This window comes from Sus scrofa, chromosome 4 (assembly GCF_054392235.1).
Source record: "Sus scrofa isolate SSC_HxYL_T2T_F1_AM1 chromosome 4, Sscrofa_HxYL_maternal_Yorkshire_Landrace_v2.0, whole genome shotgun sequence".
NCBI lineage: Eukaryota > Metazoa > Chordata > Mammalia > Artiodactyla > Suidae > Sus > Sus scrofa.
Window position 1 is genome coordinate 129,642,370 of NC_139386.1, and position 26,840 is coordinate 129,669,209.

The 26,840-nt window shown below is 42.2% G+C and overlaps 1 protein-coding gene and 1 long non-coding RNA gene across 7 annotated transcripts in view; both read left to right on the plus strand.

Annotated features, from left to right (window-relative positions):
- DIPK1A (divergent protein kinase domain 1A) overlaps nucleotides 1–26,840 on the plus strand; it is a 129,334-nt gene that overhangs the window by 84,049 nt on the left and 18,445 nt on the right. For 5 of the 6 annotated variants that reach the window (XM_021090226.2, XM_085024037.1, XM_021090223.2 and 2 more), the window contains exon 2: nucleotides 6,495–6,629. In XM_021090226.2, the coding sequence (XP_020945885.1) occupies nucleotides 6,516–6,629 (114 nt within the window). In that variant the 5' untranslated portion in view covers nucleotides 6,495–6,515. Of the gene's footprint in view, nucleotides 1–5,656; nucleotides 5,885–6,494; nucleotides 6,630–26,840 lie in introns of those variants that run through there. The other variant, XM_021090222.2, reaches the window with a different exon arrangement.
- LOC146404264 (uncharacterized) lies at nucleotides 6,973–12,600 on the plus strand. The gene is made up of 2 exons (XR_014844799.1): nucleotides 6,973–10,419; nucleotides 11,204–12,600. It is a non-coding gene; the product is annotated as an uncharacterized LOC146404264 (long non-coding RNA).

Below are 26,840 nucleotides of genomic sequence, written 5' to 3' on the forward strand. Positions count from 1 at the left end.
CAGAAGTGAAAATTCTGCCCTGAGAAAGATGAAGAATGTGAAATCTCTGATCAGTAGACTCATAATGCCCTTTGACAAGGGATTCTTCTCTTAAGTTTTGTCATTAAAAAAAAAGCATTTTCATACTCTGGAAAGCTGGGGAGCACAGATATTTTTAAGACGTTTCTTTTCACTATTTTTAACTTATAGAAACAAGATTTTCCTTGTGTGGAATCACGTACATTTTTTTTAATGTTTCTTTGAGCATCATAGCTGTTTCTTGATGTTTGTGAGAATTAGCGCTAGCATGGTTTAAATTGGGTACATTTAGATATTCTTCCTCATGGTTTGCCAAAGCCCTCCAGCTAAGCAGTGAGACACCCTTTAAGAAAAGGTACGGGGTCAGCGACCTTTGGAGCTGAGGGATGTTACAGAAAAAAAAAAAAAAAAAAGAAAAGGTACAGGGCCTATAGTCCAAACAGTTTATCTGTATGAATTGTGGTCTGCAGTATTTACCTTATTAAATGGTTTACTTACACTTCTGTTGTTTTTTTTTTTTTTTACAGCTGGAATATTTTTCAAAAGTATTATTACTGTAAATATCTAGAATTATTGAAAGAAAAGGGTAAAAATTATATTTGGGGATATGTATCAATATTTTAGTTCTTTTCAGTCAGATGACTCCTAAATATTTCGCAGTAAAACTTAGCTAGCTACAGTGTTGTCAATATAACAATAAGGAACAAAATATTTTTGAAGTTTATTTCAGAGTAACTGGTCATTGAAAAACTTGAATAAAAAGATGTTGTACAGGAGTTCCCATCATGGCTCAGTGGTTAACGAACCCGACTAGTATCCATGAGGACGTGGGTTCGATCCCTGGCCTTGCTACGTGGTTAAGGATCCGGCGTTGTCGTGAGCTCTGGTGCAGGTCACAGACGTGGCTCAGATCCCATGTTGCTGTGGCTGTGGTGTAGGCCACAGCTCCGATTTGAACCCTAGCCTGGGAATTTCCATATGCCATGGGTGTGGCCCTAAAAAAAAGACAAAAAAAACAAAAAAAATGTTTTTAAAAGATGTACACATGAAACATTTAACATTATAAACCATTGTTATCACCAAAAAAAGGGCAGACAGCTTTGTCTATGAAATGCTGAATGATGAAACCATTGTATGTGAGTTGTTGCAAGTAACAACCTTATCAATTTGTTAGTTTTTCTGAGTGTTCGAGTCTACTAAGTTTATTATTAAAATATGATAGCTATTTCTCTTTCCTGCTTTTCAAAATTAAAGACATCTGTGTGGAGAGCATTTAGGGGCAAAGGCAGATGGGACTTTGTGGCTTTTTATGTTTGTAAAGGATGTTGAATGTGAAAAACCAGTAATATATAGAAGTATTCTTACGTGGCTAAATGTTGATGTGTTGTCTTTTTATGCCTACTTTCGAAACAATGCATTATTATTTGAATAAGATCATAGGTTTTCAGATTTGTTTTGAAATGAAGTTATCATAATGAAATCAAGCCATATAAAAAAGTATCACTATTCTTTACAGTGGAATTGGTCGAAAAATTTGTTTCATCATGTATATATCTTCCGTCTCCAGTGATTTTTCTTCATAGTAAGATATTTACCAATCATTTAGTCATGAAGAATTACTTCTATTATTTCCAGGCAGATGTTATATTTTCTAATTAGTAGTAGTTTGTGCCTTAAAGACTAACTTAAAATAAAATGTTAGTATCTTGTAAATTTGATTCTTTCTACCCCATAATTTTTATTTTCATCTCATTATGTAACCATAACGCTAGGTTTCTCAGCCTTAGTACTTCTGACATTTGGGGCAGATAATTCTTTGTCGTGAGGGGCCCTTCTGTCCATTGAAGAATGTTGAGCAGCAACTCTGGCCTCTACCCGCAAGACTCCAGGAGCACTCCCCAGTTCCAGACACTGCCAGGTATCCCCTAGGGGCCCAAATTGACTCCAGTTGAGAATCACTGCCATAGTGTATTTCATAAAATTCTTTTTATGCCTTTCAGAGCATAATTTGGAAAAAAGCAGTGTACCTCTTAGTAGCTAGACACAGAATCAGCAGAACGGAAAAGCTACCGGGCGGTATTGCAGACAGCAGGGCATAAATAAAAAGGTCAGAAACAAGAACTACATTTCTTAATCAAAGTCTAGGTTGTCTAGGTAATTGGTACAGAACAGACCACTGGGAACAGCTTAGAGCCACACAGGGACATAAAATTAGTTAATAGCTGCAGATGTCATTTGTGGCTGTTTTTCTTCAATCTTTTAAAATGTAAAGCAGCAGGATCTGCAGAAATGGAAGGACAGGTGAAGATCCTTTTGCTATTTCGTGGTACCCCCAAATCACAGTAACTTCCATGGCAAACTGGAAGGAAACAGTATCACCCCTTTTGTCACGACGTCTACCGCAGGCGATGCCCAGTGCCCTGCTGGGAACGTCGTTAACCCAACTTCCTCTCCAGAATTTTTGGCATGTTCTGTGTCATGACGAACACTCAGCAGGCAGGCCAATTCACAGAGTGGTTTTTGGTTTAAACATATGCCAGAGAAAATCTTTACATGTAGCTATTTGAGAGAAGAGCAAAATGATTTCAAATCTTATTAAAATTGGATGTGCAGGAAGGAGAAATATACAAAGGTCTTAGCTGCCAGCAGCTATGAAGCCTAATAAGCACTTGAAAGCTAATAGAAGTGATGGATGGAGAGTCCAGAGGGCAGTTGACAGCACTCCAGATTTTCAGGTGGGTGTCCAGGGGATAAGACAGGACCAAATCTGAACACTGGAAAGAAAGAACCCTGCTCACCAGGCCTGTTTCCTGTCTCCCTTATTCCATGAATTCTACTTGCTGCTGCGCAAGGTTAAAAAAAAAAAAAAAAAAAAGAGGGAAAAAGTAGTGTAGGGTCTTTCTTGGTTTTTTACTGAAAAAGTTGAGATTGATCTTGCTTTGAAACCCCACCTCAAAAAAACCAGGTGAAATGTTAACATAAGATTGGACTTCTAAAAGCGAAGTGGTGCTGTACGACGGGCTTTCAGGGAGCCCTCATAACTATGTTAGGGGAACCAGGTTCATAATTTGTTTGTCCCTGTAACTGGAGATGTTCTGAAAGTGCCTAAGGCAGTACCTGGCACAGGGTAGACAGCTGATAAAATAGTTGCTGAGTGAATGGGCGGGAAGGGGGTGTCTTGGTGGAAGTATGCCTTATCATACAATATGAAATGTTTTTTAGAGTTCCCGTTGTGGCTCAGTGAATTAAGAACCCGACTAGCATCCATGAGGATGCAGGTTTGATCCATGGCCTCACTCAGTGGGTTAAGGATCCGGTGTTGCCATGAGCTGTGGTGTAGGTCGCAGATGTGACTCAGATCCCTCCTTGCTGTGGCTGTGGTGTAAGCTGGCAGCTGTAGCTCTGATTCGACCCCTAGCCTGGGAACCTCCATATGCTGCAAGTGCCTCCCTAAAAAGCCAAAAAAAAAAAAAAAAATTAGGAATTCCCTTCATGGCTCAGCAGTGAAGAACCCAACTAGGATCCATGAGGATGTGGGTTGAGGATCCAGCATTGCCATGAGCTGTGGTGTAGGTCACAGACACAGCTTGGATCTGGCATTGCTGTGGCTGTGGTGTAGGCAGCAGCTATAGCTCCAATTTGACCTTTAGCCAGGAACCCTCCATAATGTCACAAGTGTGGATCTAAAAAGATAAAAAAAAAAAATTTTTACTGAGAAAAATAGATACAAAAAAAGCATGTAATATAATCATCACCCACCTTGCACTGTTACCACCTCATTCCCAGTCTTATTTGAATCATATCCCACCTACTTTCCCTCTTATATTATTTTGAAACAAATCCCAGATATCATTTCATTCATAAATATTTCAATGTCTCTCTCTAAAAGATTAGGTCTCTTTTCATTAAACATTACATTATTATACCCCCAAATTTTAAATAATTCCTTGAATAACACCAGGTATCTTGTCAGTCTTCAAGTTTGCAATTGTCTCATAAATGTCAATTTTTTTTTAGAATTTTTCATTTGAATCAGGACTCAAAAAAGATCCACAGGTCGTGATTACTTAACATACAGTATTAAGTATTTTTTGATCTCTGGTTTTCCTGTCTTCTCTTTATTTTCTCCCTTGTAATTTATTTGTTGAAGAACTGAGTTGTTTTTATGGCAGCCTTTCCCACAGCCTCGAGTTTGCTGATTGTATCCTAGTAGTGTCACTTACTTAAGCGCCACTTATATTCTTCTGTCTCCTGCATTTCCTGTAAACTGGTGATTACAGCTAAAGCCTTAATCTGATTCAGATTCAGTTTCCCTTTTGGCAAGCCCCAGAAGAAAGTGGTGGCCAAATCATGACACCATTATTGGGAGTTCCCGTCGTGGCTCAGCAGTTAACGAACCCGACTAGCATCCATAAAGACGTGGGTTTGATCCTTGGCCTCTCTCAGCGAGTTAAGGATCCAGCATTGCCATGAGCTGTGGTGCAGATCGCAGATGCAGCTCAGATCCCGCAATTCTGTGGCTGTGGAGTAGACCAGCAGCTACAGTTCCGACTGGACCCCTAGCCCGGGAACCTCCATATGCCACAGGCCTGGCCCCAAAAAACAAAAAGACCAAAACAAAACAAAACAAAACAAAAGACAGCATTATTGGCTTTGTGTTCAGTGCAATGCAAATTGATTGTGCTAACATTTGTTGAGTATTTTCTATGTGCCTAGCAATGTGCTTATGTTCTATAGAAACGACTTTTTTTTTTTTTTTTTTTTTTTTGTCTTTTTGCCTTTTCTAGGGCCACTCCTGTGGCATATGGAGGTTCCCAGGCTAGAGGTCAAATCAGAGCTGTAGCCGCTGGCCTATGCCACAGCCACAGCAACATGGGATCTGAGTCACATCTGTGACCTACACCACAGCTCATGGCAATGCTGGATCCTTAACCCACTGAACAAGGCCAGGGATCGAACCCACAACCTCGTGGTTCTTAGTCAGATTCGTTAACCACTGCGCCACAACGGGAACTCGACATGACATCATTTAATCGTATTTGAGTTTCATTATACTGGTGCATGTCCATGTCTATCTGATGATATTAGAGCCAAGTAATCTGAAACGTCTTTCAAATAAACCCTTTGGTATATACCCCACTGTCACTGATGTGATTTAATTTGGAATTCTGTCTGAACTTTCTGCTGGATTCTTTTAGAGCTAAACAAAAATAACTTGCATTAAAGACATTTTTTTTAAATGTTTTAATAATAAAGCAGAAAGACCTATCATTTAACTGTGAATTCATTGTACTCAAGCTTTTTGGTACTGGATTCTCCATCTCACATCTCACTAACCTCACAAAGACAGCTAAACTGCAAAGAAGGCCAACAGAATTCACTCTTTTCTGCGTCTCTTTTTCTTTGCACCCATTGTCTACTTGCAGACGCATTTATGCCTCTGTCATGTCTCTGCTTTCTCTGCATGCTCACAGCGCTCGCTCGCAGTGTCCCACTGTGGCCCAGGGTGAGAAACTGCCTGGGGATTGAAAAAACAGAATAGCTTCTCCCGGTTTGTTTGCATATCTTTAACATATTTTGCTCAATTCCCCCTAAATTCTATTGTTTATAAAACCAGACCATTGGCATTCCAGACTCAAAAAAATAATGATCAAATTATCTCGACTAATGGACCCCCTTGAAGATTAAAGTGTTTGATACGTGGTGGATGGAGAAAAAGCACCAGCCAACCCGGGCTGCAATTGGATACCAGAGCCCCGAGAGCGCCCTGCCGCGATGCAGAGAGGATCCCATTGTGCGCCTTCCCAGGCTGACGTGCACGGAACTCTTTAGTCTTTCCATCTCTTCACCTTCTTCCCCTTTGCTGGTTAGAGCTTTCTCCTCAAGTTTCCAGAATATCTATCCGGTGAAGCATTTGGTTGGTTGAGTGGAAGGAGCATAAAGCTTTGGTGAACCCGACAGGGAAGAATGGGACTTTACCTTCATGCATGGCGGTTCTCCCCCCGTGCAAGACATGAGACCAGTAGCCAAATTCCCTGTTCTTTTTTCTTTAAAACGCAATTATGTTTATGACACTTATCCATAAAGGGCTTCAGGATTGGCATGTGAAACAGTCTTCTGTAAGCGGCAGTCAGAGGAGTTGTGTCTCTTCTCACCTGATCTTCCCGGTGCCCGGGTACCGTGGTGCACCTGTTTGTGCTCAAGCAAGTGGCTCTTGGTGCTGGTGGCCTTTGAAAGGTTATACATTTTAAAGGGTATTTTGTTCCCTCTTCCTTGGCACGACCAAGGAGCTTCCTTTTCTAAGACCAGTGCTGTTTTGGACGCGGTGAAAGTACACTTTGTTCTAGGAGACTGGCCATATGAAAGCCTAGAATATAGATTGAATTCTTCCAAGAAAGGGGGGAAATTCTGTTCTAGGACAGTGAACGCTGACTTGGTGCTGAAGGAATGATTGTTATGTGCTCTTTTACTTATAGGCTCGCTTCTCATATGTGCGGATGAAATATCTTTTCTTTTCCTGGTTGGTGGTTTTTGTTGGAAGCTGGATTATCTATGTGCAATACTCTGCCTATACAGAACTATGCAGAGGAAAGGACTGTAAGAAAATAATAGTAAGTATTTTTTTTTATTTTCTAGTATATGGAAAAACTTTTATATGAATAACACATTATATTTGCTGCTTAAACACTTCCTAATAATTATTTTCAAAAAAGTGCAAGTTGATTTGACTTCAAGTTGTGCTGAACTTCTTAGCATTTCGATATGACCATGGTAGCAGGGCTTTGGAAAATGTGAATATATGACAGAGACTAGTGTGACAGCATCCTTAGGACAAAGAGGGGTTTTTCTTTTCCAAATATAATCGAAGTTTAGTTTAATCAGAAAGATTTTTAAATCTTTAGAGCATGAAAGTGTTATTTGCAGGCCACCTTTCAGGAACACATCTTTTGAATAGTCATTCTCGAATACCAAAAATTTATCTAAAAAAATATATGTATTATTCAATTTCAATCCAATTACTGGATGTATCTCTGGAAAATCACTCTAGCAGTCTAAGATTTCTAATGTTAATTTTTTTTTGGGGGGGGCCACACCCGCGGCATAGTGGAAGTTTCCAGGCTAGGGGTGGAATCGGAGCCACAGCCACAGCAACACAGGATCCAGGCTGTGTCTACAACCTGCACCACAGCTCATGGCAATGCTGGATCCTCAAGCCACATCCTCATGGATCCTAGTTGGGTTCATTAACCGCTGAGCCATGAAGGGAACTCCCTTTTTTTTTTTTTTTTTTTTTTTCTTGTTTTCTTTTTAGAGCCACACCAGCAGCATATGGAAGTTCCTAGACTAGAGGTCGAATCAGAGCTACAGCTGCCGGCCTACACCACAGCCACAGCCGCAGCCACAGCCAGGAGGGATCTGAGCCACATCTTTGACCTATGCCACAGCTCATAGCAACACCAGATCTCTAACCCACTGAGCGAGGCCAGGAATCAAACCCGTATCCTCATGGATAATGGTCGGGTTCATTTCTGCTGAGCCACAATGGGAACTCCTAGTGTTAATTATTGATTCCATAGCCCTCACACTGTAAATGTGTGAGGATAAATAAATTTAACTCCTTACTTTCTGCTGGTATCGTCTCTATATACATAATATTAAAACATTTCACCCAAGAATTATATTTTTGATATAATAATTAATGGGATCCCAGTTATTATTCCTTATTAACAATTCTATAATAAGGCATTCCCGTCGTGGCGCAGTGGAAACGAATCTGAGTGGGAACCATGAGGCTGCAGGTTCGATCCCTGACCTCACTCAGTGGGTTAAGATCTGGTGTTGCTGTGGCTGTGGTGTAGGCCGGCTGCTGTGGCTCCTATTTGACCCCTCGCCTGGGAACCTCCTTATGCTGCAGGTGCGGCCCTAAAAAAAAGAAAAAAAAAAGATTCTATAATGATTGAGTGGTTACTCCTTACCCAGGCCAGCAGTGCTAGCAGGGAAGAAGGTGACCTTATGAACTTAAGAGTCTAGCAGGGAAGAAAATGAATAATTGCAGTAAGGTAACAAATATGCCAATTGCAAATGGTGTAGGAACATAAAACAAGGAGACCCAAATTGAACTCTGTGCTCTATCAGTCAGGATAAAAAAACCACAGCATTCCCCAGGAGTACTGCAGCCTCTTGACTGGGCAGGGAGGGGAAAAATGACTAATATAACTAGTAATTATTTCGTACCTAGGGAACTAGTCAGCAAAGAAGAGTCCCAAACAAGATTGAAAGATGTCAATCTTTTCTTTCAAAACTGTTATTGAGTCAGCGAAAGTTTTCAAAAATAGTCCCCATTGCATTCAGTTCAAGATTAAGTATCGCATTTTGCAGCACACTGGTGTTTTTTTCCATATTCTTTTCTTGAAATATTCTCTGCCATCATGGTTTGTCATGGGATATTGAATGCGATTCCCTCTGCTCTACAGTAGGACCTTGCTGCTTTACCCATTCTCTGTGTAATTCCTTCCATCTGCTAACCCCAGCCCCCTTCCAACTCCCTCCCCCTTGTCAACCGCAAGTCTGTTCTCTGTCTGTGAATCTGTTTCTGTTTCATTCGTGTCATATTTTAGATTCCACATATAAGTGATATCATATGGTAGTTGTTGTTCTGACTGACTTCTCCTAGTATGATAATCTCTAGTTGTGTGTCATGTTGCTGCAAATTACATTATAGTATTGTTTATCCTTTTTTTATGGCTGAGTAATATTGCATTGTGTGTGTGTGCATATATACATCTATGTGTATATACATATTTAGATTTATGCCGCATCATTCAGCTTATCCATTCATCTGACAATGGACATTTAAATTGTTTCTGTGTCTTGACTGTTGTGAATAGTGCTGCTGTGAACATAGGGGTACATGTCTCTTTTTGAATTATAATTTTGTCTGGATACATACCCAGAGATGAGATTACTGGATCATGTGGTGGTTCTGTTTTCAATTTTCTGAGGAACCTCCGTTCTGTTCTCCGTAGTGGCTGCACAAATTTACATTCCCACCAGCAAAGTAGGCAGGTTCCCTTTTCTCCCCATCCTTCCAGCATTTGTTTTTTTATTTGTTTGTTTGTTTTGTGATTTGGTGTTTTTGTTTTTTTGGTTTGTTTTTTTTTTTTTTGGCTTTTTAGAGCCACACTCACAGCATATGGAGGTTCCCAAGCTAGGGGTCGAATCGGAGCTACAGCTATAGGCCTACACCACAGCCACAGCAACTTGGGATTCGAGCTGCATCTGCGACCTACACCACAGCTCATGGCAACGCGATATCCTTAACCCACTGAATGAGGCCAGGGATCGAACCCACATCCTCATGGTTCCTAGTTGGATTCGTTTCCCTTGTGCCACAATGGGAACTCCTCCAGTATTTGTTATTTGTAGACTTTTTTTTTTTTCTTGGTTTTTTGCTTTTTTTAGGGCCGCACCCACAGCACATAGAGGTTTCCAGGCTAGGGGTCCAATCGGAGCTGTGGCCGAGGGCCTACACCACAGCCACAGCAACGCCAAATCCTCAACCCACTGAGTGAGGCCAGGGATTGAACCCTCAACCTCAGGGTTCCTAGTCAGATTCGTTTCTTCTGTACCACGACGGGAATTGCTGTTTGTAGACTTTTTAATGATGGCCATTCTGGAGTCACGGCTGTGGCTCGGGTTTGATCTCTGGCCTGGGAATATCCTCAGGCTATTGGTGCAGCCAAAAAAAAAAAAAAAAAAAGGTGTGGTGCTGGTCATTCTGACGAGTGTGAGGTGGTACCTCTTTGTGGTTTTGATTTGCTTTTCTCTAATAATTAGCAATGTTGAGTATTTTTTCATGTGCCTTTAGGCCTTCTGTATTTCTTCTTTGGAAAATGTCTGTTTAGGGCTTCTGCCCATTTTTCAGCTGGGTTTTTTGTTTTTTGTTATTGTTGAATTGTATGAGTTGTTTTTATATTTTGGAAATTAAGCCTTTGTTGTCACATCATTTGCAACTATTTTCTCCCATTCTGTAGCTGTCTTTTCATTTTATTTATGGTTTCCATTTCTGCGCAAAAGCTTGTAAGTTTGATGGGATTAGATCCTATTTGTTTAATTTTGTTTTTATTTCTATTGCTTTGGGAGGCTGACTTAAAACATGGGTATGCTTTATGTCAGAGAAAGTTTTGCCTGTGTTTTTTTTTTTGCAGGAGTTTTATGACGTCATGCCTTATGCTTCAGTCTTTAAGCCATTTTGAGTTTGTTTTTGTAACATGGTATGAGGGTGTGCTCTGACTTCACTGAGTCTCATGTGCTTGTCCGACCTGCCCAGCACTCCTTGCTGAAGAGAGTTTTTCCTATAGTACATTCTTGCCTCCTTTGTCAAAGATGAATTGACCATAGGTGTGTGGGTTTATTTCTGGGCTATTCTTTTTTTGTCTTTTCTAGGGCTGCACCCACGACATATGGAGGTTCCCAGGCTAGGGGTCGAATCGGAGCTGTAGCCACCGACCTACACCACAACCACAGCAACGCCGGATCCTTAACTCACCGAGCGAGGCCAGGGATCGAACCCGCAACCTCATGGTTCCTAGTTGGATTCATTAACCACTGAGCCATGGCGGGAACTCCTGGACTCTCTATTCTGTTCCATTGATCTATATGTCTGTTTTTGGGACAGTCCTGTGCCATTTTGATTACTGTAGTTTTTATAGTATTTTCTGAAGTCTGGGAGGGTTATACTTCCTGCTTTGTTCTTTTATTTCAGGATTGCCTCGGCTAATAATGGGTGTTTTCTGGCTCCATGTAAATTTTAGGATTCTTTGTTCTAGTTCTATGAAGAATTGTTAGGGGTATTTTGATAGAAATTGCGTTAAATCTATAGATTGCTTTGGATAATATGGTCATTTTAACAATATTAATTCTTCTAATCCAAGAGCATGGGGTATCTTTCCATTTCTCTGAATTAGAATTAGAAATATTTCAATCTGGAGTTCCCGTCGTGGCTCAGTGGTTAACGAACCCCACTAGGAACCATGAGGATGCGGGTTCAGTCCTTGGCCTTGCTCAGTGGGTTAAGGATCCGGCATTGCCGTGAGCTGTGGTGTAGGTCAAAGATGCAGCTGGGATCTGGCGTTGCTGTGGCCCTGGCATAGGCCGGCGGCTACAGCTCTGATTGGACCCATAGCCTGGGAACCTCCATATGCTGCGGGAACAGCCCTAGAAATGGCAAAAAGACAAAAAAAAGAAAAAAGAAATATTTCAATCTTATATTCATTCCACCTGGCCATTCTAGATCCTTGAGGAATTTTTAAATAGGCACTGTACTGGGCACTTTACTTGGTCATTTATACTTAAAATAATACTGTGAAATCCCACTCAAGCCCATATTACAAATACAGAGATATGACTAACAGAGAGGAGAATTTGCCTGTTATGGTGGAGCCAGAATTTGATCCTAAGTGTCTATATAGAAAGCTCATATTCTTTCTGCTACCCAATGTCAGAAAAGACTGACAGAGGAAGTTAGTGGGGGGGGTTTTTTGTTTTGTTTTTTTGTGTCCTTTTTTTAGATCTGCACCCACGGCATATGGAGGTTCCCAGGCTAGGGGTCTAATCAGAGCTGTAGCTGCAGGCCTACGCCACAGCCACAGCAATGCCAGATCCAAGCTGCATCTGCGACCTACACCACAAGTCAGGGCAATGCCAGATCCTTAACCCACTAAGGGAGGCCAGGGTTTGAACCCGCAACCTCATGGCTCCTAGTTGGAAACGTTTCCGCTGCACCACAGTAGGAACTCTGCAAGTTAGTGTTTGATAAAGCTAACAAAACCCCCCACAAAACTCACCAGCTCACCTTCCGTGAAGAAGATAGAAGGAGTTATATAATCAACTATGATGTAAATAACCAAAAGTATTTGAAATGTTTATTTCTTTTTTTCTAGCTCACCTTTCTCAAACTGGCTGCCTCGAGCACATTAAAGGTTGTTCCATGTCAGATACATTGGAAAACCAAGCGTTGGGCAGACATAAACAGTGGACTTTACTGGGCACTTCTCAGGGTCTTTAACTTACTAACGGGCATTCTGCATCTGCAGAGAAAGCAAATATGCTTGATTAGGAAAAATCCATCCGCACTGCAGCAGGAAGACCTGTTAACATCATCTGGTTCTGTTAGCACTACTGTTCCATGAGATTAAGCCGAAATGGAACGATATGGTTTTATCTTGTTTTAATTCAGCAGCCTTCCAAATGTGAGGCATGTCGGTTCACAGTCTTGTTTTGAGTGAATTATAGTTGAAGTACCTCATTCTTTTTCCTTGCAGTTCACGCTAATTGGTAAGAAATGGAAGAACATAATTCTAGCAGAGTTTAATGGTTATCTTTCCAAAACTTGAAATTAATGAAAACGTTTTCTGAGCCTAAAATATATCTTTTTTTCCTAAAGATAGCTTTTTTAAAAATTGTGGTTTCACTGCATTTGGGAATTATGTTCTTAAAACTTACCAAAACTGGTAGTACTAAGACCAGTAGTACTAAGATAGTACTTTTATTGCATAGGAGTTGTGTGGTTAGAACTCAAAAGGAAGCAGAAAAGAAAAATTTATTTTGGCCACATCTGCAGCATGTGGAAGTTCCCAGGCCAGGGATTGAACCTGTGCTGCAGTTGCAACCTGGGCACACCTGCAGCAATGCTAGACCTTTCACTCACTGCACCACATGAGAACGTCCAGAAAAAAATATTTTTAAGTACATCTGAAAGCTTCAAAGACCAAACAAGATAGTGAGGAATTACTTGGTTAAGATCTGGGAGAGGATAAGATTTAAGAGAGGTGAGCCTAGATTTCGTGGCTGTGTTTGCCTCGAGATATATGACCCTGAAATACTGTCTTGTGGGGCTAGGAAGATAAAAGTTTAGTGCAACTTCTACCAAGAGTGAGATCCTGGTACACTATGCTTTGGCATGAGATCCCAAAGGGCGGAACCCCAGAGTGGAGGTGAGTTGACTTTTGCGGCCTCTTTTTCCCTTGAGAAATGTGCTGATTTGGGCTATGAGCTGGGGGTCTGAGAACCAGGGCTGTATACGGGGAGAGAGCTGCCACGGGGAACAAGAAACCAGCAAACTTCTACAGAAGGCGAAAGGAGCACAGCCAGTTATCCTGTTGGGATATTTGCCAAATCCTGGGGCTTTACAGAATGGGAGGCTCTAAAAAAATCTCATTGAAAAGTAGATGTTTTGGCCGTCTCAGAAGATATAGACTTAATTTATGAAGCTACCAGAGGGAAAACCCCAGTGAATTCCCAGGCTCTCAGTTAAAAATCCTGGAGGGCTGTGCTCTCGGAGTGGAGATGAGCCAAAAATAGCTTGAGCTTTAACCCGAGATGCACGCCAGCCTCCACTCAGCATAGCCCCTGATTGATTTAAGGTGATCAGCTACCATTGTATCTGCCTCCTGGGGGAAAGTAGCACCCTCTCTGGAGGCTTTCTGTAGAGAAGCATCGGGCATCCCAGAGACAAGATGACATGACTGCAAACCGAGAGATAAACATGGACAAGAGAAGCCGATCCACAGATGACCTAGATATTAGTGTCACACAAAAAGGATTTTCAAATAGTGATGTTCACGTTCAAGAAAATAGGAGAAAAGGTAGAGAAAAGAAATGAAGTCATGAATAATTTCTACAGAGAATTGAAGTGTATTTAAGAGAATCAAGAAGACAATATGGAAGTTCCTCAAATAATTAAATACAGAATTATCATATGATTCAGCAATTCCATCTCCAGCAATTTACTCAAAAGAGTTGAAAGCAGGGGCTCAAGCAGATATTTGCACACCAGAGTTCATAGCAGTACACCGGAGTTTATTCATAGCAGCCAAAGGGTGGAAATACTCTAGTGAATGCATAAACAAAATGTGATATATACATACAATGGAATATTATTCAGCGTTTACAAAGGATGAAATTCTAATGCAGGCTGCAATATGGATGAACCTCGAAAACACCATCCCGAATGATAAAAGCCAGGTGCAAAAGGACAAATACTGTATGATTGCACTTACATGAGGTACCTAGAATAACAATTACATATAAATTGGGAAAGGGGTAAAAGGAGTTAAGATATTTAAAATCCTTATCATACTGCAGAGTAGGGGAAAAGTGTTTATCGGTTAACTTTCGACTTTGCTAATTCAAGTATGCATATCGTTGTTTCTAGACTAACCTCTGGAACAGAGAAAGAGTATATGTCATTTCCAAACTGATACAGGAAAGAGAATAAATAATAAAAAAAAAATACTCAGTCCTAAAGAAGTCAAGAAAGTAAAGAAAAAGAAACATAGCAGGCAGAAAAAGGAGATAACAAAATGATAAGATGTCACAGACTGAATTCCCTGGGAAACACTCAGACTGAGGTTTGCCTGAAAGAAGTTGATTGGGGTGGACGCTGGGGATTCGCATTGGTGGTGGAGTGAGAAGGCCAGAGAGACCAGAAGTTTAAACTGCAGTGTGGTGGTGACTCTTAGGGGATTTAGAGCTAGAATGGCCTTGCAAAGGTCCAGGCCTTTATATCCCTCCCTGACCAGTCACTGGACACAGTTTCCATCATCTGCCACCCTCCCTGGGGGTGTGACCTTAAGTAAGGCTGAGTCCCGAAGAAGGACTCAGCTGAAAGCTCTGGACGACTCTATGCTCAGCAGCTGAGGGTATTGGTGCTCCGGTTCTGGAGAAAATATGAGCAGCTTACATGGCACTGACTGTAACATATTTACACCCAAGTATGTTGGTTATCACTAAATGTAAAGGAACCAAACGCTTCAGTTAAAAGACAAAGATTGTGGGAGTTTCCGTCATGGCTCAGTGGTGATGAACCCAGCTAGTATTCAGGAGGAAATGGATTTGATCCCTGGCCTTGTTGAGTGGGTTAAGCATCTGGCACTGCCATGAGCCGTGGTGTAGGTTGTGGATGCAGCTCGGATCCACCGTTGCTATGGTTGTGGCTGTGGCCAGCAATTGTAGCTCTGATTCGACCCCTAGCCTAGGAACTTCCATATGCTGTGGGTGTGGCCCTAAAAAACCAAAAAAAAAAAAAGACAGATTGTCAAACTGTATTAAAATTTAAAAACAACTATATGATATTTAGAAGATATACATCTAAAATATAAAGATGTCGATAGATTGAAAGTAAAAGACTAGAAAAACATTCTTGCAAATGTTAAAATTCTAAAAAGGGGATGTTTAGAGTAAAAACTATGGCGGTATGTATCCATGTAAGTTTTATATTACACAGACTCTACCTCTAGATTTGGGGGCGGGGGCTGTGCCCATGGCATACGAGAGTTCTTGGGCCAGGGATTGAACCCCAGCAAAAGCAGTGACAACACTAATTCTTAACCCACTGAGCCACCAGGGAACTCCTGTACCTCTTTTTAAAGTATGAATCAGCCCATACTGGCCTGAAATGCAATGCCTTTTTTTTTTTTTTTTTTTTTTTGCTTTTTTAGGGCCACACCTACGACATATGCAGGTTTCCAGGCTAGGAGTCCAGTCAGCTGCAGCTGCCGACCTACACCACAGCCATAGTAACACCAGATCTGAACTGTGTCTTCACCCTACACCACAGCTCACGGCAACGCTGGATCCTTTAACCCACTGGGTGAGGCCGGGGAACCCACAACCTCATGGATAATAATCAGGTTCTTAACCCTCTGAGCCTCAATGGGATCCCCACTTTTCTTTTTTTCTATTTTTTTTTTTTTTTTTTGTTATTTCTAGGGCCGCTCCCGCGGCATATGGAGGTTCCCAGGCTAGGGGTCAAATCGGAGCTGTAGCCACGGGCCTACGCCAGAGCCACAGCAACACGGGATCCGAGCCGCGTCTGCAACCTACATCACAGCTCACGGCAATGCCGGATCCTTAACCCACTGAGCAAGGGCAGGGATCGAACCCACAACCTCATGGTTCCCAGTCGGATCCGTCCACCACTGCGCCGTAATGAGAACTCCTCTATTAATTTTTTTTTTTCTTTTTTTGCCAAACCCGCAGCTTGTGAAAGTTCCTGGGCCAGGAATGAAACTTAAGCCTCAGCAATGACGATGCTGGATCCTTAACTGCATTCTCTTTTTTTTTTTTTTTGGCTTTTTAGAACTACACTGCAGCATATGGAAGTTCTCAGGCTTGGGGTCAAATCAGAGCTGTGGCTGTCAGCCTAGGCCACTGCCAGAGCAACACGGGATCTGAACTGCATCTGTGACCTACACTACTGCTCACGGCACCGCAGGATCCTCAACCCACTGAATGAGGTCAGGGATCGAACCCGCATCCTCGTGGATACTAGGCAGATTCGTTTCCACTGTGCCACAACGGAACTCCCTTAACTCCATTCTTAACAAGAGAATTCCTGCAATACCTTTTCCAATTTGCTTCTCCCGGGTTGCAATTTTGCAATAGCTACTAAGTAATTGCCTGGCCTTTTCGTAAATTTTGACAATAACCACACATACTTATTCTGATCCTAGTAGTTCCTGTTTTGCAGGGTAGAGTCTAAACTGTCTCTTTCCCTCTGTGTTACTGCATAGACGATTCTTTTAAGTGGAAAGCACTGAACCAGAGCATATAACAAGATGACTGGGATTTTTTTGTTTGGTTGATTTTGGTGGGATTTTTGGTGGGGGGAGCTGTTGGAAGGGTGTTTTTTGGCTGCGCCCGAGGCCTATAAAAGTTCCTGGGCCAGGGATTGAACCCATGCCACAGCCGCAACCCAAGCCACTACAGTGACAATGCCAGATCCCTAACCCACCGCGCCACAAGACAACTCCAGATGACTGGTTTTTAATTTGAGATTTAAAATATAAAACTGCATTATCTCAAAACCATATTTAGCAAAAGCATGCTTGCCAAAAGATTAGTGTCCTTTGTCTAAACTCTGCACACATTTCCTTCAAAATCCTGTCATTTTCACCTTCATGAACCGAGGAAGATTACAGACACAGAAGATCCAAGAGCAGCTCTGCAAAGAGTGTTTGCTCAAGTTTAACAGTGTTCTTCTCTCCCCGTGCAAAGGTGCAAGTTCAGCTTTTAACTTTTCTCTAGTTTTTTTCCCCTAGTTTTAGTCATTTAGTGTTTGTTTCCAAGGTAATTACTCTAGCAGAGCCATCACACAAAACGTATAAATAATGCATCTCAGAAGAGACCGTGATCAACCCGCCTTTCCTGCACACTACACGCCGGGCTCATTCTAGGTACCAATGCCATACAAGCAAGCAGAATCCATGCGTTCTTGTCGCAGAATATGAATCATAAAAACAAAAACAAGTAAATGACTTCAGGCACAGCGAACTGCAACGGGAAAAGATATACTAGCAGTATTTAGTAGAGAGAATGGCGAGGGCATCCTGTCTTTCTTTTTTCTTTTTTCTTTCTCGCTTTTTTAGGGTTGCACCTGCAGCATATGGAAGTTCCCAAGCTAAGGGTCAAATAAGAGCTACAGCTGCCATCCTAAAGGGCATCCTGACTTAACCAGTGATTGGGATGCCCTGAAAAGAGGGCATTTTGGTTTTTGGTTTTGGTTTTGTTTTAAATTCATTTTGTTGACGTATAGTTGATGTACAGTGTTGTGTTAATGTCTGCTATACAGCAAAGTGACTCAGTTATACATGCATATAAATTCTTTTTTATATTCTTTTCCGTTGTGATTCATCACAGGAGATTGAATCTAGTTCCCTGTGCTCTACAGTGGGACCTCGTTGTTTATCCAGCCAGTGTGTATCTATGTGTATAAGAGTTTGCATCTGCTAATTCCAAACTCCCAATCCATCCCTCCCCCACCCCCACTTCTTCCTTGGCAAGCACAAATCTGATCTCTATGTCTGGTGAGTCTGTTTCTGTTTTGTAGATAGGTTCCTTCGTGTCATATTTTAGATTCCACATATAAGCGATATCATATGGTGTTTGTCTTTCTCTTTCTGACTTACTTCGCTTAGTGTGATCATCTCTGGTTGCATCTCCTGTTGCTGCAGAAGGCATTACTTCAGTCTTTTTTATGGCTGAGTAGTATTCCACTGTATATATTTACCACATAGAGGAGGGCATTTTGAAATGAAAACTGATGAAAAGGAAACAGTTGTGGATCTGGGCAAAAAGCCTGTAAGGAGAAAGGACAGTGGATGCAAATACCCAGAGAACAGAGTAATAAGCTTGGGAAATACGACTGTTTGATGTGTGACTTATGAAAACCTGTCTCATTGCTTTAGTCATATCAGTACATTTTAAAATCTTGGCTATTAATAGTACAATGCACCACGTCTGAGGACCTTCTTGCTTACCTGTAGCTCAACCATATCATGTTAGTCTATTGGAAAAAATACGAGCCTGGAGTCAAAGACCGTTCTTGGGAAGACTGTATGACTTTGAATAAGTGACTTTATGTCATTGACTTGCTTTTAACTCCATTGTGCACGTGAGAAAAGTATTTCTGCCCCACCTGCGTTATGAGGATAACGTGGACTTGAGCCAATTAAGCTGAATGGTACTCTTATCTTTTGAACACAAAGAAGGTTCTGAAGTCGCTGACTTGCTTTCATTTGGCCTGGAGCAAGTACCTGAGTACTTGGTGTGCCTATAATCAGAGCCCTGGGCCTCAGAAGTCTCCCCAGAGGATTGCATCCGCAGGTGATTTTTGAGGATAAAATGAATTCACCTATTAGAAGGCTTAATACAGCACTTTAACACTTGACACGTAGTAAGTGCTCCATAAATTATTATCACCATCATCTCAAGTTTCTGCCTTCGAATCTGACTGGGAAGATCAGACAGACACAGGCAGACGCACGTATTACATTACGTGATCAGGCGTAGCAATCAGGGTTCAAGAGAGAAGCAGAGTCAATAAAAATACATATTAAGAGATGTATTATTTATTATTTTAAATTTTATTTATTAATAATAATTTGTTACCATTATTTATTAACGCCGTGAATGGACCTCTAGGGCATTCTGCGAGGTAATATAAGTCAGACAGAGAAAGATAAATACTATATGATCTCACTCATAGGTAGAAGCTAAACCACAACAACAACAACAAAACCAGCTCCTCGGTACAGGGAACGTATTGGTGGTTGCCAGATGAGGTGAGTGTAGGTGGACAAAATTGGTGAGGGGGTTGAAAGGGGTGAACTTGCAGTGATAAAACAAGTTACAGGGCTACAAAATGATAACCGTAGCTAATAATACCGAATTGTATACTTGGAAGTTGATAAGAGATTAAATCTTAAAAGTTACAGGAAAAAAAATTCTACAGGAGTTCCCTTGTGGCTCAGTGTGTTAAGGATCAGTGTTGTTACTACTACAGCTTGGGTCACTACTGTGGTGCGAGTTCGATCCCTGGCCTGGGAACTTCCACATGTCACAGGTGTGGCCAAAACGAAAAAAAACCAAAAAATTCTATAACTATGTATATTCACAGATGTTAGCTAGACGTCTTTGTGGGTGGTTATTCCACTGTTTATACAAATATTGAATTATACAAATTATTGAATTCAGGTTCTATACCTGAAACTAATTTTTTTTTTTTTTTTTTTTTTTTTTTTTTTTTTTGCTTTTGAGGGCCACACCTGCAGCATATGGAGGCTCCCTGGCTAGGGGTCCAGTCGGAGCTACAGCTGCTGGCCTACACCACAGCCGCAGCAACATCAGATCCGAGCTGCATCTGCAAACTACACCACAACTCATGGCAGCACCAGATCCTTAACCCACTGAGTGAAGCCAGGGATCAAACCCGCAACCTCATGGTTCCTAGTTGAATTTGTTTTCACTGCACCACAACAGGAACTCCCTAATATAATGTTATATGTCAGTTGTATCTCAGTTTTTTTAAAGTGAGAGATTTGTTGCAAGAAATTGCCTCACCCAATCCTGGGGGCTGGTAGATGAGTCTGAAATTCATAGCGTAGGCTGTCAGGAAGGACAAGCTAGAATTCTTGGGCCTGGGCTGAAGCTGCTGTGCATAGACGGAATTTCTTCTTTATCAGGGAAGCCTCAGCAATGCTCTTAAAGACCTTCTACTGATTGGATCGGGCCCACCGAGATAATCAAAGATAATTTTAAAGTATTTGATTATGAACGCATCTGCAAATACCTTCATAACAACACCTAAGTTAATGTTTGCTTCTTCAACTGGGGAGCAGAGCTGAGCCAGTGTGACACAGCCAGAGACCATCACATCAGGGTAAAATGATTTAGTTCATGGTACAAACAGTTGCATAACAAATATTTAAGGAAAGGAAGGCTTCCATGAATAGACAGGTCACTAGAGTGGAAGAGTAGAGAAAGGCTTCGTAGAGGAGGAAGAACTTCTACGGGGCCTCATGGAAGAGAAAAAAATGGAAGGACACCGAGGAGCATCTTTGTGCTTCAAATTACAAACCAGTCTTCGCCTTAGCACTCTTATCCCAAAGAGCAAGGTGTTGATTAGCCTTAGCTCTGAGAATTTCCAGAACCACGCATTAGTGGTCATTGCACCATGGCCTTTGTCGTTGGGCCCTTTACTACTGGTTAGTTAATATTTTTTCCTTTTTTGTCTTTTCGTATTAAAATTTAGAAGCAGGAGATCCAATGGTGGCGCAGTGGTTAACGAATCCGACTAGGAACCATGAGGTTGCGGGTTCGGTCCCTGCCCTTGCTCAGTGGGTTAACGATCTGGCATTGCCGTGGGCTGGGGTGTAGGTTGCAGATGCGGCTCGGATCCTGCGTTGCTCTAGCTCTGGCGTAGGCCAGCAGCTATAGCTCCGATTCGACCCCTAGCCTGGGAACCTCCATATGCCGTGGGAGCGGCCCAAGAAATAGCAAAAAGACAAAAAAAAAAAAAATTTAGAAGCAAACTTAGAATGGGAGTTCCTGTTGTGGCTCAGTGGGTTAAGAACCTGACTAGGATCCATGAGGATGCGGATTCAATCCCTGGCCTCACTCAGTGGGTTAAGGATCCTGCATTGCCTCGAGGTGTAAAAAAAGCTTAGAATATTGTAAAAAAAGCTTAGAATATTGACCAAGTCAGATATGCATTTCATATGCATTTCATACGCATTATGTACTGTGTGTGAGTTAGTTTAATTTAGTAATTAAATATATTTCTTATTTTAGCCCTGCAAATCACTACAGAATATTAATATTACTACCCTGAGATTTTTCTTGTAACCAATAGATCATTTTTGCTAAAAGACGTTATTAAGTTAGCGGGAGTCTTAACTTCTCGAAGTTTCTAGAAGCTAGGAGCCAGAACTGTGATTAATTTTGCACATTGTACATTGGCTTGCAATTTCTTATTTTTAGTTGTTAATAAAACGATGAACCTTGCCAATCAAGTTGTATCCATTAAAGCTTGATTCCAGTGAAATACATAATAGGCTTTTAAAACTCCAAGCAGGGGAATGGAGTGGGGGTGGGGACACTGGGAAGCCAAGGTTAACGAAGGAATGAGAATTGCTTTCTGCTCTTCGTCGTTTAAAGGCAGCTCTCACTGAAACTAAGGACACCCAGTAACTAACCCTAATTGGACGTGCTTGGAAGGATCTTTTTTTTTTTTTTTTCTTTTTTCCACCAAGTTAATTATAATATGCTGTATAATTCACTGTACATTTTCTCTGATCGTAGCACTCACTGATTCACGCGTTATTGCAGCAGAGCCCTGTGTTGTGCCCAACCATAAAGAAATTGGGCAGAGCTGGACTCTGGTGTGCTGGGTTCTTTAAAAAAGAAACAAAGGCGTGGTGAGGAAAAGAGAGAAAATTTCCGTCTGTGCGCGTTTAGGCACCGTGCTCTTGAAAATTGAAGTGTCTGGCCTGTTCCTCTGTGATGGCGAGTGTTTGTCCTGAGGGTCCACCTGCGTAATAATGAGGTTCACCTGCTCCATTCTGGTGACCTTTTGTGACTGTCATATGAGCACATGCTTTAAGGTGGAAGCATGAAAAGATGAAATTGCCGCTAAATTTTATTTGTCTCTTAAGGTTTCATTTCTAGAGATAGGGCTTTGTGGCTTAGAACACCTAGCTTAGCAATACTAAATTTAAGCTCTTTGGGACCGTGCTTTTTCATTTCCATTTGCTTGGGATCAATTATGATTGGACTCTAGGGTTTACTTTGTGCTGTTATCCTATATTTTTAAAATATATGGAACCAATTCACTGGGAACATACGGTTTTTATTATTTTTTTTTGCTATTTCAGGGCCTCACCTTCGGCAGATGGAGGTTCCCAAGCCAAGGGGTCAAATCGGGGTTGTAGCCACTGGCCTATGTACCACAGCCACAGCAACGCCAGATCCTTCACCCACGGAGCGAGGCCAGGGATTGAACCTGTGTCCTCATGGATGTTCGTCAGGTTCTTTACCGCTGAGCCACAAAGGGAACTCCCACGGAACATACTGTTTTTGAAGCACAAGCTTCATTTTTTCCTTTTAAAAGTGTGGTCTTCCCTCCTGCCGATTTGAGTTAGGTTACCAATCTCTTCTTTGCAAACTTACAGAACAAATATTTACTGAATAAATTTCTTGTAAATCTTCACACACATCAGCCCTATTCTAAGATCAATCTTACAGGTTAAATTACAGTAGCATTTCTGGTGGCCTTCATGAGCTGTGCTGCACTGTCTCACGTCCTGCCACGTTCACCATGATGCTGAGACAGGTGGCATCACTGTCACAAGCGTCGTTCCTGAGAAGCAGTAAAGAGACTAGGGTTAAAGCCAGCCTGGAAGAAACATGCCAGCAGTAAAACAGCATGTGATTTTAGTTACCTGCTTCCTAGCACTGTGCTGGAACCTGGAGGTACAGAAATAAGGTATGTTCCCACCTTGAAAATGCTTGCAAATTAGTAGAAGACATGGAGGGAAAAAAAAAAAAAAAGTGCAGGAGTTCTTGTTGTGGCTCAGCAGGTTAAGAACCCGGCATAGTGTCCGTAAGGATGTGGGTTCGATCCCTGGCCTCGCTCAGTAGGTTAAGGATCCTGCCTTGCTGCAAACTGTGGCATAGGTTGCAGATGCAGCTTGGATGTGGCTTGCTGTGGCTGTGGTCTAGGCCGGCAGCTGCATCTCCAATTCGGCCCCTCGCCCAGGAACTTCCATGTGCCATGGGCGTGGCCTTAAAAATAGTAAAATGTTTAAAAATAAACAAGAAGTACATAATTGAGACTTGGAGTAGTGTCGCTAGATTTAGCAAAAATAAAACAGGACAAGAGGCCCAGTTAAATTTGAATGTAAAATAATGAGGGTTTTTTTTTAGAGTGTTTCCCAAATATTACCAATAAACAACTAATAATGTTCAGTATATGTCCCAGGCAATATTGTTTTTACTGGGCCATCGAAAGTGAGATGGTTCCGGAAGACTTTCTGGAAGAGGTTATGCCTGGGCAGAATTTTGAGGAATTGGGCATTGCAGGCAGAAAGCGGCATGTGCAGGGCTGCAGCGAGAGAAAAGACACATCCCCGAGCAGCATGGCTCAGCAGAGAGGAGGAGGGGCAGTTTGCAGAAGTCAGGTAAGCAGACCTCAAATCAAAAGACCATGCCTGTTGTGTTGGGGAGTTTGCCTTTTATCCTCAAAGCGTTAGAGAATCAGCAGACGTTTTTAAACAGAGAAGTGAGTGATCAGATCTATGTTTCAGACGAATGTGTCTGATTATAACAAATGGTGGCTTGGGTAGGAGACCTCACCACGGGGAGACCAGTTTTACGGTCGTCATAGGAATCCAGGCACAAAGCAGCGAGAGCTTAAACCATGACATTGGCCGTGGGAATGGAGGGAAGAAATAACTTCCTAAGGAAATAATTGGATGGTCAGTGGCTGGTGACCGAGGTGCTGAATGTGGGAGGAGGCGCTTGGGACAACTCCTGTTCCCTCTCTCGGATGCTTGAATGGGTGATGGCACCTCTCAATGAGGCGGGGAACAGAGGGGAGGGGGCTTGAGTATGGAACACTTGCAGGTTGCCCACATGGAGCCCAGACACGTCCAGGAAGACAGACACTCAGGTGTCGGGGAATCGCTTCGTTAGAGTCACAGGAATAGGTGTCCCCGTGACGACACGCAGAGCCCCAGGAAGTAGAACCAAGCCCTGGAAAACAGTGATACTGATGATCCTGAGAAAAGGGAAGAACTCCACCAAAAAAGACTCAAAACAAGTGGCCAGAGAAGTAGGAGAAGAACATGAGGGGGGAGGCGGTGAGAAAAGAGTGGCCAACAAGGACAGAGAGGGACAAGAAGCTGAGTAATGCAAGGACTGAAAGGCACAGGTCAGAGCTCATTGTCAAAAGTGCATTTGCAAAGTGTCCTCGGGTCCAAAGCCAAAATAGGTCAGGTCAGGTGTGGAAGGGAGGAAGTAAGTGCTGACAGAGTGTAGACCACTGTTTCTAGACACTGTGCTGCAAAATCTGTTGGTTTGGGTTGAGTTGGGTTGGGTTTTAATTCTTTTAAACTGTGATACAGTCCACATAACATATACTCTCCACTATATTCGTTTTTCAGTTTGTTATGACTCCCCCCCTTTCTGAGGTATAGTTGACAAAATTGTATGATATTTAAAATACATGGTAGTTTGACACACATATGCGGCTGTGAAAGCCCCCCCCCCGAGTTAGTTAACACACCAACTACCTAACATATTACCTTCCTTTTTTTTTAAATTTTTTGGTGAGAACAATTAAGTTCTATTAGCAATTTCAACTGAACAATACAATGTGGAGTTCCTGTCGTGGCTCAGTGGTTAATGAATCCCAATCGGAACCATGAGGTTGCAGGTTCGATCCCTTGGGTTGAGGATCCGGCGTTGCCGTGAGCCGTGGTGTAGGTCGCAGACACGACTCAGATCCTGTTGCTGTGGCTGTGGTGTAGGCGGGCGGCTACAGCTCCAATTCCACCCCTAGCCTGGGGACCTCCATATGCCTGGGGTGCGCCCTAGAAAAGCAAAAACAAAAAAACAAAAAAATGATACAATGTTACAACTGCAGTTAGTCCCTAGACCCTTAGGCCTTACCCTCTTATCACGGAAAGCTGGTGCCCTTTACTCTCTTCTCCTTATTTTCCCCACCTCCCAGTCCCTGTTTCTGTGCCTTTTTTGGGGGGGTTGTTTTTTTCAGATTCCACTTGGGAGTGATACCGTACAGCCGTTTCTCTCTGGCCTGTTCCACTGAGCATAGTGTCCTCCAGCCTCATCCGTTATGTCCCAAATGACAGGCCGAATAACCTTTCATTGCGACCCTAGACCACATCTTCTTTATCCACTCATCCGTCCACAGACACTTAGGCTGTTTCCGTAGCCCTGGTGAGGAAGGCTGCAGTGAACACGAGGGGCAGCTGTCACTTTGAGAGAATGACTTTTTTCCCTTCGGATATGTACCCAGATGTGAGGTGGCTGGATCACACGGTGGTTCTATTTTTAATTTCTTAAGGAACTGCCATCCTGTTTTCCGAAGTGCATCAGAACCACTTTCAGGCGTACAGTTCTGTGGCGTTGAGCACATTCCCATTGCTTTGTAGCCGGTCTCCATGACTTTTTTGTCTTGCAAAACTGAAACTCTGTACCCCTTAGACATCCTTCCATTTTCTCTCCCCCAAGCCGCTAGCAACCACCATTCTACTTGTGTTTCTATGACTTCGACGACTCCTTAGACCGCAGTTAAGTGGAATCACACAGTATAGCTATACTTGAACCGTGTGGGTTTTTTTCACCAAATATCACATGGTCCGCAGTTGGTTGACTCCACGGACGCAGAGCCATGGGTGCAGAAGGCTGACTGTAATGTTATACATGCAGATTTGCTACTTGGGAAGGGGTCAGCGCCCCTCATCCCTGTGTTGTTCAAGGATCAGCTGTATTTGTCTGTTTATGACTGGCTCGTTTCACTTAGCATAGTATCCTATAGCATGTGTCACACTCTCCTTCCTTTTTAGGGCCGAGTAATATTCCATTGCATGTATATACTACATGGTTTTTTTATTATTATTATTCTTTTTTTTCTTTGTCTTTTTGCTATTTCTTGGGCCGCTCCCACGGCATATGGAGGTTCCCAGGCTAGGGGTCGAATCGAAGCTGAGAGCCGCTGGCCTACGCCAGAGCCACAGCAACTCAGGATCCGAGCCATGTCTGCAACCTACACCGCAGCTCACGGCAACGCAGGATCGTTAACCCACTGAGCAAGGCCAGGGATCGAACCCGAAACCTCATGGTTCCTAGTTGGATTCGTTAACCACTGCGCCACGACGGGAACTCCTTTTTTTTTATTATTATTATTCATTCATCCATCCATGGACTCTTGGGCTGATTCCACCTTTTGGGTAGGAAATTGTTTTAAACTGATCTAATCCAGTTTGGTCATGCACACTTCCTTAGATTAATTTTGAAAAATAATGGTCACCACAGAAAGTGTTTAAAATAACCTTATTGCTAGGTTCAATCATGAAAATGATTTCTGCTATACATATAGGCATTTATTCACTACATATTTATTTATAAGCAGTCACAAAACATTTCATATAATCAGTCTGTAAACTCATTAAAGCTGGCTTTTTAGGTGTTCTATCAACTTGAATGAAGGATTGCAGAGGCAGGCTCCTGTTACTGTTATAATTAACATCAGGCAACTAGAAATACTAAACCATTTCCATTCTCAAAATATAGTCTCTCTGAGCAGCAGCACTAGTATCATCTGGAAAGTTGCTACAAGTGCAAGTTGTCAGCCTCACCTCAAACCTCATGATGTGGAAAGTCTGAGAGTGGGTTCCAGCTGTCGGTGTTGTCAGGCCTCCAGGGGCACAGACACTCCCTCCAACTTGAGAACCTCTGCT